Consider the following 12,150-nt stretch of genomic DNA (forward strand, 5'->3'; position numbering starts at 1 on the left):
GGAGCCCTGTCCTATGTCAGTCTCCCTGCTCTGCTTCTCCTCCCTCTTGCTCTCTCTCTCTGCTTGTTCTGTCAAATAAATAAAATCTTTAAAAAAAAAAAAAAAGACTCCAGATATAAACCCATATGATCAATTGATTTTCAGCAAAGATGCCAAGAAAATTCAATTAGCAAAGAAGAGTCTTTTCAAGAAATGGTAATTCAACAAATGGAGCTAAGACTACTGAATATCTACATGTAAACAAGTGAAATTAGCCCCCTATTTATAAAAATTAGCTCAGAATAGGTCAGACACCCAGGTATAAGAACTGAAAGTGTAAACCTCTTAGAAGAAAACATAAGCATTAATTTTCATGACTTTGGATTAGACAGCAATTTTTTAGATATGATAAGATAAGCACAAGCAACCAAGGAGAAAACTAGATCAATTGGACTTCATCAAAATTAAAAACTTGTGCTTCTAAGGAGACCATCAAGAAAGTGAAAAGAAAACCCATAGAATGGAAGGAGTATTGGAAAATCATGTATTTGAAAAGGGACTTGGGTCCAAAATACATAAAGAATTCTTAACAACAGTAAAAAAATAATCCCATTAAAAATTGGCAGAACATTTAAATACAGTTATCCAGAGAAGACATTCAAATGGTCAGTAAGCACATGAGAAGATGTTCAACATCATTAGCCATGAAAGAATTGTAAATCAAAGCCTCAATGAAATACCACTTCATAAACACCAGGATGGTATAATCAAAAAGAGGTTAACAAGTGCTGGCAAAGATGTAGAGAAATCCTTATACATCTATAGAAATGAAAATGGTACAGTCTCTTTGGCATACAGTGTGATAGTACCTCAGAAACTTAGGTACAGAGTTACTGTATAACCCAGTATTTTCCACTCCTAGGTGTATATATAACCAAGAGAACTGAAAGCAGATGTTCACACAAGAACTGGCACACAAATGTTTATGGCACTATTACTGTTAATAGCTAGTGAAAACAAAATGTTCATCCACTAATGAATAGTTAAATACATTCCACTTACATATAACTGGATTATTATTTGGCTGTGAAAAGGAATGAAGTATCGATACATGCTACAACATGAATGGACCTTGAAAGCATTATGTTAAGTGAAGGAAGCCAGACAAAAAAGGCTACCTACTGTCTGATTCCATTCCAGTTATACGAAATGTCTGGAATAGACAAATCCACAGGCATCGTAGCTGTCAGGAACCCCCCCCCCCTGCAACCAATGAGGGAAATGGGAGTGACCCTTTTTGGTGTGATAAAAATGTTCTGGAATTACATATAATGGTTGCACAACTTTGGAGGTATAAGAACCACTGAATTCTGCATTTTGAAAGGGTGGATTTTGTGTTATATAAATTATATTTCAATTTGGGAGGGAAACTGAGTCATTTGTCTTATAAATGTTAAAATTAGCCCCCCCCAAAAAGCTCTAACTTGAGAAAAAATGACCTAATACAACTATAAAAAAAAGTCAATAATTCAAATTCATATGATAGTGAAATCTCATATAGGTTCCTGCCCTCCTTCAGAAGAGCCCTGTGTTTTTGTTTATAATTTATTGAAACACTGAATCAAAAATCCAAAGTACTTATTGTCTTTATGGCCCTAATTACTACTCAAAATTATCCTTATTTGTTTGTTTATTGACTGTCTTCCACAATAATGTAAACTCCATAACCCTGTCCTGTTCACTCCTTTGTTCCTAAATCGGTATCAGACAGTTGCTCAAAAACAGTAGGTTGGCATGAATGAAAGAGCGTATCTTTCATAATAGAACATGTCATTACATCTTTTGTTTCAGACTGCAGCACTTCGAGCTGTGGGCAACATTGTTACTGGAACTGATGAGCAAACACAAGTAGTTTTGAACTGTGATGCTCTTTCACACTTCCCAGCACTTCTGACACATCCCAAAGAGAAAATTAATAAAGTAAGTATTTTTAAATACTACCTAATAACACATAAAGTATCAGCAGTTTTCATTTGTAAAATTAGGGATTCAGAAGTATCTATAATGATTATTAATGTAAACCATCGTTTAGACATCAAGAGAAGTGAGAATATTTTATTCTTTCTAACATGGATTTTTCTGATTTTTTTTTGTATATAAAACCAGTTGTAAACAAGGCAAATTTGGCTCTCTTGGAAATGATGAAATAGAGATAATTGGGTGTTGAATGTTGTGTGATTGGAAAATTTTAATGTGTGAATCATGTAATTAAGCTTAATATTTTATAGATACTTAATTGTGTGTGTGTGTGTGTGTGTGATCGTGGAGGCTATTGAAAGGGGGCACTGATTGGTGATGCTGATATTGGAGTGCATCTGAGGCTGTTGTAGAGATACACGGGCTGTTGATTACAACATTGCCGGTGATTATAACCCAAGAACAGCTCACCTAAGTAGCCTAGCACCCTAACGTCTCTAACAGGTTCATTAAACATGGTCCTGTGATCTGATCCAAAGAGCCTACTTAACATTAGCTAATACTAGTACTTTAGGGAATAACATGTGTTTACTAATTTTTTTTAAATAGAGAAAATGTTTCCTTTTACGTCGCGTAATGTAATAAATTTTATTTTATGTCTGGTAAGTGACAGTAATATCCTACATAGGATATGAGGTTGATATTTTGTCTTATTTCGTGCTAACTGGTCTTAGTGTGCATTTGTTGTCTGTGAAACTTGTGAATCACTTGACTGCCATCATCTTGCCAAAAGCAGTAAGCACTATTAAAGTGTAAAGGGTAGTGTAAAAAGATCATTAAGGTAGACCAGTGAAGCAATCAAACATCTGGTTCCACTTTAGCTCTTGAGAGAAATGGTGCAGTGAATGACTTACAAATGAGTATACCAAAACACCCCACTATTTCAATGTTTTTGTCTCCATTATCATGAATAATTGAGATTTACTGACTTTGACTAGCATTCTTGATCACAATAAAATAGAGAATAAAGCACATTATGTGAGGGGGATGCTAAATATCATTTACAGTAGTTTTGGGATTTGTATCTATATTACAGCTCATGGATTCCTTAGTATTTGTTCAGACAAGCTTCTTTTGAGTCTTCTGTTTGGAAGCATTGCTTTGAAGAATTTTCAGAAGGTTTTTGGTTCATTATGACTTGATATAGGGCCATTAACAATTTGTTCAGAGAAAATACAGAAGGTGGAGGGATAGAGGAGTTGAGATTCCTAAAATTTTTATTATGGAACTTGTTCCATAATAAAATCATTTGGACATTGTAACAAATGTAGTGAATTTAGTTCAGGTGTAGATTTTAATTTTTAATGAGAAATATTCAAGGGGTTCTTGTTCTTCAGGAAGCAGTGTGGTTCCTCTCTAACATCACCGCAGGAAATCAGCAGCAGGTTCAGGCAGTAATTGATGCCAATCTTGTACCGATGATAATACACCTTTTGGATAAGGTAAGAAAATCATCTTGTATTATAATCTGAGTAAGACAAAAAGGATTTAAATTTAACAAATTATGTGAATATATGCCTCTGTTTGTTTAATTAGAACCTATACAGTGGCATGAATACTACAGTAAAGTAGTAGTAACATGAAAACTTTGAACCTAGCAGTTTTTATATATAAAAAACACATTTCTTTTTAGGAATCCCTAGTCCTTCTTCTGTATCATTCCTTTACCAATAGTTACCATTACTCTGGGATTTATTAAAAATACATTATTATTTTTAAAAAACTCATTATTACTGATGATAATATTCAAAATTATAATTATTAGTACTGATTATAAATGCTTACATACTATTCTCATCACTCCACATCTATTACTTCCTGTAATACTGCAACTCCATGAGCTTAAGAATTACCCTTTTTGACAGATGAAGCAACTATGATATAGACAAATTGTCCAAAATCAAACAGTAAGTAAGTGTGCTATTTAATCATATGCTGTATCATCTCTCATGCTTACATTAATGTTTGGGAAAGACACAATTTAAAACGTCACAGTCCCAGCATGAGGGTTTTTTCTGAACATTGATCTGTAATTAGAAGATAACTCTTATCTTCTTTTCCTCCATGTGTTCTACAAACTGGTAGTAAAGGCTTAGTTTCCTATAAACTGGTAGATCTGGTTCAGTTTTTTAGGCAAGGCTTAATGTATTACTCTGTATTTCCTAATAATTCACATCAGAAGACCTATACTGTTTTAACCTTATCTCCAGATGTCCTACATCTGTCCTCTTCAGATTGATGAGTAAGCTCAGGTGCACATGGGCCTGCTCCAACTAATTGTTATAAACCTGTCCATTGGTCTGTGCCTAGTGGTTTTCAGGTAGTGATTAATGATGATTTTGTGGATCCCTTATTTTACTAGGAACTGCAAAATGGTGACTTTCTAATTCTGTCGTTCTTTATGTATTAACTGTGATTTCTCAGTAGAAAGCTTTTTTCTTTATCAGCTATTGGTTTACTCTGAAATATGTTTCATATAAGAAAAGCGAGATAAATTCTCATCACTTAGTTTTTGTTTTGTTTTGGATGTGTGTGTGTGGGTGTGTGTGTGTGTAAGTAGGCTCCATGCAGGGCTTGAACATTCAACCCTGAGATCAAGACCTGAGCTGAGATGGAAAATCATCATGCCTAACAGACTGAGCCACCCAGGCATCCCATTATTCACTTAGTTTTTAGAATAACATGGTTCTCTAGCAACCTCAAAAGGATAGTAGGGGGTAGTTCTTAGTGTTATTAGAAAATTAGGAATTTTTATCTGTATTTTGTAAGTTTTTGTCCATTGTAGTTATTTTTTCTAACACTAAGATTGTCTCTAACCAATGGGAACCTCTTAAATTTAGCACCTGAGTCTTTTTTACATCACCTTAGTAGTTTTTGAGAGCTTCCTACCTTTGGACTATGACATAGTTCTCAAGCTTCTTTTATGTATTTTCTGACCTAGACTCTCCAGGGTGTCCTTTTACGTAGCAGATAGTATATAAGTGTCATAGTTCAGGTCCTAAGGGTGATAATTGCTACAAGGTTGTCATTGTTTCTAGGCTTGAGTGAACAAAATGGGTGATAATATGTTTGGTTTTGTTTTTGTTTTTAGAAAATAGAAAATAGGGGTGCCTGACTGGCTCAGTCAGTCAGTAGAGCATATGACTCTTGATTTTCAGGGTCATGAGTTCAAGCCCCACATTGGGCATGAAGCCTACTTTAAAAAAAAAAGAAACAAGTAGAAAATATATAGTAATTTTGTGAACATGAGAATTCATAAGAAACAAATCATGAATGAAAAGAAACTGTCAGATATCACTGTGTATTTAGGATAAGTTTTTTATTCTTTGATTTATAGTTTTATCTCTTATGCTGGAAATCCTTCTAAAATATTACAATATATATTGAGATACATAAAATTTATCAAAATAAGATCATATTGCCACTAGCAACATGACTACTTCACTGTTAAGATTTCCTTGAGGGGTTTTGTTTTTAGGATGTATTTCATCAGTGATGTACTTAAAATGGTGTGTCACTTGAAATAATTTTTGTGTATGTGATTAAGTCACATATACAAAAGTCATACCAAGTTGGTATACAGTTACGTTATTTATTTCTGGTTTGTTTTTTTTTTAAGATTTTATTTATTTCTTTGACAGACAGAGATCACAAGTAGGCAGAGAGGCAGGCAGAAGAGAGAGGAAGGAAAGCAGGCTCCCCGCTAAGCAGAGAGCCCCCTGCAGGATGCGGGGCTGGATCCCAGGACCCTGGCTGGGATCATGACCTGAGCCAAAGGCAGAGGCTTTAAACCCACTGAGCCACCAAGGCGCCCCCTGTTTGTTTCTTATTTGGGGAAATTATTTTAGTATTTTTGTTTGTTTGGGTTTTTTTGGTTATATAAAAGCATATATGTAAATTTTGGTGTATATTATTATTCCCTTTCTGTAAGGATTATACCATTTTACAATCCTACCAGCCTCACTGATAGATATTTGCATTTTATCAGTCTGATATATAAAAATAGATATCCCACTACAGTATTAATTTTTGTTACTCATATTTATGTAAGTTTTTTCTTAATTGTAAGCATTTTTCCAGGTTGCTAGTCTTCTTTGTATTTAAAACAGGTCATTATTCTATTCAGCAGATTTATTGTAGTTGTTTATTCCACTGTTGTTGAGAATTCTGGTTGCTATTACTTTTTGACTAGTTAATGTGTTACTAAGATAATATCTAGAAGGATACATAATACTCCTTTGCTTTAAATTATTTCTTGGTAAATTCTCAGAGATTCTCACCTCTGAGAACCTCATATAGTCATTATGTATTACTAAGTATATTACTGAATCATAAAATGCCTTTTTAAATGATTTTTAAGTATATTTTTTCAATTTGTACTTGAAAGGTAATGTAGGAGGGTAATGTTTTTATATCATAGTCTCATTAATGGTAGAAATCATCATTTTTAAAACTTTGTTTTATGTTTAAAAGAATTACTTAAAAAATAAATAAAAATAAAAAAATTACTTGACATTTCTTTGATTAAAGTGAAATGTATGTTTTCCTTTTTTTTTTTTAACTTATTTTACCACTCACTTCATTTAATCTGACTTAATTGAACAGTAATACCAAGTCAGTTTGTTGCCAGGAGAGTTTACAAAAGGGAGTCTGCATTTGTTCAGGGTAAATGTGTTGTTTTTTTGTTTGTTTGTTTGGTTTGGTTTAGGGTAAATTGAATTCAAAATCTTCTCTTACGTAAAAATTATGTATGTATATAGAAAGGCTAGAAAAAACCTGGAGAAATAAGCAGTTGAATATAATTTCAGACAACATTTTTCATCAATTTAAACTATGTTGCAATTTGTATCCTTGGCTTTTACAGGGTGATTTTGGCACTCAGAAAGAAGCTGCTTGGGCCATAAGTAACTTAACAATTAGTGGGAGGAAAGATCAAGTAAGTTCAGCTCTTACTTATTTCTCAAAACTAGTAAAATAACAGTACAGATAATTCTAAGATTTAGAGTTCAATTAAATCATAATATAAAATAGTAGCAAGATAACAGGCATTCTGTGATTTCTTTTTCCCCCCCATATAAAAGGGTCACCTTGACTTCCTTTAATTATATTTTATAGATGAGAAGTGTTATACTGCCTTGGCCTACAAAATTTTTGTAGGTCATGGTAAGATCAAAACATATGTAGTCAGGGTGTATTTGGGTTTAGCAATAGGAAAAAACAGGACTTTATAGCTTAATAGGGCAAACTGAAACAACATCACAGATTCTCATAACAACTGGAGATAACCAAAGAGAACACAAACAGCAACAAAAATTTACCAGTAGCAAACAAAGCAAGGAACTAATGTAAACCAAAAGGCTAGGTCTGGGAATTAAGGAAAAGGAATATAAGGAGCCTAGGGTGTAAAGTTTAAAGAGGCACTCATTCTGGAGTTGTGTGGGTGACAAAGCTTAACGTTGTGCCAACTGGCAAAAAAAAAAAAAAAGAGTTTCAAAGGTTCCAGATGAATTTCACAGATAGGTAAAAAGAGTGAACTTAAAGCTGGTAAACAATAAACTGAGAATTGTCACAGATAAGCTATAGACTGGTGGTGAGTAATGAATCCACTTAAATCTGAATACAGAGCAGAATATACATATAGTACATGGAAATGACAATATAACAAAATATAAAAATGATAGAAAATATTATAAAAATATTACCTAACCAATTAAGCAATGAATTGAAGGTGGCCAGGTATTTGAGTGTTATAAATGTTACAGCACTCTCACATTGAATACGATAACATTGAACAGTTGTAGCTTTTAAAAAATATCATCCAGCCTCTGTACAGATTTCATAATTTTTTAACCTAAAGGGGAGGAAGGAGCCTTTGAAAAAAGTACTCCTTAAGGCAGATGTTTCATATGACGTTGAATGATTCCTTATTTTCATTTGTTTTTTTCCTAAGTTCAAGAAAAGCTTCATTAAAAGGAGAAGGAATCTCATAGTAAAATAATAAATTAATCTAATATGGTCTGATATAACACGTGAGACATGTTTCCGTACTCAAAATTTTAAAGTCAGAATTATTTCAGTGAGATCATATGGTACACAAACAAAATTCACTTATGTTTATTTTATCATGGTGTTTTTCTTCAGGTGGCCTATCTAATTCAACAAAATGTTATTCCACCCTTTTGCAACTTGCTGACTGTAAAAGATGCACAAGTTGTGCAAGTAGTACTTGATGGACTAAGTAATATATTAAAAATGGCTGAAGATGAGGCAGAAACCATAGCCAATCTTATAGAAGAATGTGGAGGTAAGTTTATTATAAGCTGTTATTTCACACTTTAATGTTCTTTTTGTAGCTACATTTATTTTCTGACTAATGTAGCACTTCTATATTTTTCTGTCTTAGATTATCAAGTAACAGAATAAAGTAAATACTATATGCTATATGTACAGTCCTGCTTAGCTTCTTGCATATGCTTAGGTAACTGAATTGCTGCCATGTATTGAATAGGCACTGTGCTAAGGGCACTGGGGAAACAGTGGTAAACAAGACACAGTCCTTGCCCTCAAGGCATGTAGTTCAGTCATGGAGATAAATATGAACTGATTTAATGTGCTAATTACCCTAATAGAAATGTACAACAAAATGAAATACCTGGAAGAAGCAGGAAGTGACACCTGAGCTGGATTTTGAGAGATGAATAAGGATTAATAAAGTAAAAAGGGATGAGAGGTGTTCCAGGCAGAGATAACACCATGAGCAAAGTCTGAGGTGAGACCTAGCATTCAGCAAATTATAAGTAGTTCATGTTGCTGAATCACAAAGTATGGGGTAGAAACTGCCTACAGATGAGGCTGGAGATATTGCCACCAACCATGCCCCTACTTTGGTAGCACAGCAGATTCTTTATTCTGTAGGGCAGTAGTTCCCAAATCTGATTCTGTGCCAGAGCCACCTAGAATGTAAACAGCACAGCTTAGCTTTCAGCGCCTAGAATTACCGTGTAGATAGAACGTGGACGACTCAGTTGTAGCTGTGGACCAAAATGTAAATGTGACTTTACCCTGGATAAGCACAAAAGGAAGGTTATTTCTGACAGATGTTGAGAAGTAAATGAAGTATAAGAGCAGGAGAACCATATTCTCAATTTGCTTAGTGAAGGGAGTTCAGAGGCTTGAAACAAAGAAGTATTTTTAAAGTTACTAAAGTGACATAGAGAGCAACAGAAAACACGTAACTATCAAGTTAGGAACAGGAGGTGGAGAATAGGGTTAGGGAACCTAATTGGGAAGTTCAGTACCAGAAAAATGAAAAACAAGTATAGTTTAAAATTTTTTCCTCGTATTTTTTCCCCACGTAAACATTTTAATTACTAAAAATTTTATTTTTATAAATTAAAATTAAAATCCAGATCTGAGCCTTGCCCTTATCACTGGCGGTAAGGCCAGGAATCTATATCATAAAAGCTTCCCCAATGAATTCTGCCCCAGGGTATTACAAGCCACTGAAAGATTTTACCTAAGGGATAGGTATCTTTAAATGGAGCATGGATATCAGGGAAAGGAGACTGTTGGGAGACAAGAGGCAGGAAACCAGTTAGGAAGGTATATCGCATTCTGGGCCACAATAAATGATGACAGGATTCAAGAGATAGACTTTGAGGTTTTTGAGATTTGATGATAGAGTAATGAGGGAAAAGGGAGCTTATTAGGCTTTGTCTCCAGTTTCAAGTTATTATCATGAAGTAAGGATACAGTAGAACAAATAGTTTAATTGAGGAAAGGCAAGTAATAAATTGGGTTTGGACATTCTGAGTTTTAAGTACACATGAAACATCTGGTGGAATTATCATACAGGCATTTTAATTTTATGCTTCTGAAGCCCAGAAAAGAACAAGTCCTCACCCTTATCATAGTGGCTAAATTCTTTTTTTTTTTTTTTTTTTTTTTTAAAGATTTTCTTCTTAAGCAATCCCCATACCCAGCATGGGGCTCAAACAGCCCCGAGATCGAGAGTTGCATACTCCACTGACCAAGCCAGCCAGATGTCCCTAGCTAAATTCTTTACTTAAGGCGGGCTCACTACATAGAATGTGTAGAGTGAAAAAAGAAAAAAAAAAAGAATGGGGGGCGCCTGGGTGGCTCAGCGGGTTAAAGCCTCTGCCTTCAGCTCAGGTCATGATCCCAGAGTCCTGGGATCGAGCCCCGCATCGGGCTCTCTGCTTGGCTGGGAGCCTGCTTCCTCCTCTCTCTCTCTGCCTGCCTCTCTGCCTACTTGTAATCTCTATCTGTCAAATAAATAAATCTTTAAAAAAAAAAAAAAAAAAAAAAAAAGAAAAAAGAAAAAAAAAAGAATGTGTAGTGTGAAAAATGAGCCCAAAACAACTTCTCCCATGTAAGGAATAGATAAAGAAGAACACTCATGAAAGGGCAATTTTCACTTTATTTCGGAAACCTTAAAATTATCACTCCTATAAAGTAAAATAAGATGCATTTTGCTTATCAGTTAAGCTTATATATTCTTTTTAATATTTCTGCTTATGATTTAATAAGCTCATTAATGTTTATAGGGAAAATTCTCCTTCCCCCGAAGTACTGTGGTTGATCTTGATCATTTTCTGTAATACTTAACAGATGTCTTAACATTCATATTTATTAATCACCAGTTTTTTCATTATTTTTATACATGTATCGTTAGAAAAACTTGGCAGAGGCTAGAAAGTAAAAAGAATCTGCTTTTAACTTGTAACAAACAAAAGTAATCCATATTATTATTCCTTATAAACATTGGTTATATAGTAATCTGAATAGAGAGGTGTCCATTGCTTGCTTAAACATACGAATTTAAACACTCAGGTGGTTAACTTTTTAAGATAAATACGCTGTATCTTTATGCATAAAGCCTTTTTATTTTTAAGATTCACCTTTAGAATAGAGTCCCCAAAATCACAGATTTACTGTCCAAAAATTGGGATTATGTGGTCCCAGATTGTTGTAAATTTTTTGTTCTTATGTTTTAAATATTACCATTGTTTCACTTCATAAAATTTCTTGCAGGACTGGAGAAAATTGAACAACTTCAAAATCATGAAAATGAAGACATCTACAAATTGGCCTATGAGATCATTGATCAGTTCTTCTCTTCAGATGATGTATTTAATAATTTTATGGTTTTATTAGTTTTATGTACAAACATAAGTCTAGAAATAATATAAGCTAGGACATGCACTCTTTTGGAATGTAGTTAAAATAATGTCACTTTCAGAAATAATATTTTAAAGTCCCTCAGGGCATTAAAAAGTACTGGTTCTAAGGGCAAAAAAAGGATTAAGGATATTTTTTCCTTTTTACTGATTTATTGCCATTAGTAGTTAAAAATAGAATGAGGATTTTTTATTTTACAGGAATGCTGAAGGTTTGCTTGTAAAATGGCTTTTTTTTTTTAATCTCATTATTGGAAGTTCATAGTTTTTGACCACCTTCCTCCACTTTTCTCTGCTCGTATCCTTTACCCATGGTAACCACAAGTTTGATCTTTCCTATAAGCTTTTTTTTTTAGGTTTCCACATATAAGTTAGGTCATACAGTTTTTGTCTTTCTGACTTATTTAACTTAGCATTATATGCTTTCAGTGTTTATACATGTTGTTGCAAATGGCAGGGTTTCCTTTCAGTCTGTAATATTCTACTGTGTATATATATCACATTTGCTTTATCCATCTGTTGGTGCACATTTAGGTTATTTCCATGCCTTGGCTGCTGTAAATAATGCCACTGTGAACATAGGGTTAGAGATGTCTTTTTAAGTTAGTGTTTTCATTTGCTTTGAATATATTGTTAGAAGTGGAATTGCTGAATAATCATATGATAGTTCTATTTTTAATTTTTTGGTGGATCCTCCATACTGTTTTCCATAGTGACTGTACTAATTTACAGTCCCACTAACAATGCACAAGATTTCCCTTTTCTCTATATCCATACCAGCATTTGTTAACTCTTGGCTTTTTAATGATGGCCGTTTTCACAGGTGTGAGGTAATACCTCATTGTGGTTTTAATTGGCATTGCCCTAATTACTAGTGATACTGAGCATCTTTTCATGTACCTACTCACCTTTCGTATATCTTTTGGAGAAATGT

General features: G+C 33.9%; 1 protein-coding gene and 1 non-coding gene across 2 annotated transcripts in view; both read left to right on the plus strand.

The window, feature by feature from the left end:
• KPNA4 (karyopherin subunit alpha 4) overlaps positions 1-12,150 on the plus strand; it is a 59,821-nt gene that overhangs the window by 44,300 nt on the left and 3,371 nt on the right. The window contains exons 12-16 of the mRNA XM_046003154.1: positions 1,831-1,959; positions 3,354-3,458; positions 6,881-6,952; positions 8,158-8,320; positions 11,071-11,165. Coding sequence (XP_045859110.1) covers positions 1,831-1,959; positions 3,354-3,458; positions 6,881-6,952; positions 8,158-8,320; positions 11,071-11,165 — 564 coding nt within the window. The remainder of the gene's footprint in view (positions 1-1,830; positions 1,960-3,353; positions 3,459-6,880; positions 6,953-8,157; positions 8,321-11,070; positions 11,166-12,150) is intronic.
• LOC123941141 lies at positions 2,173-2,493 on the plus strand. The gene has a single exon (XR_006818223.1). It is a non-coding gene; the product is annotated as a small Cajal body-specific RNA 7 (non-coding RNA).

The sequence above is a fragment of the Meles meles genome, chromosome 4 (assembly GCF_922984935.1).
Source record: "Meles meles chromosome 4, mMelMel3.1 paternal haplotype, whole genome shotgun sequence".
NCBI classification, from domain to species: Eukaryota; Metazoa; Chordata; class Mammalia; order Carnivora; family Mustelidae; genus Meles; species Meles meles.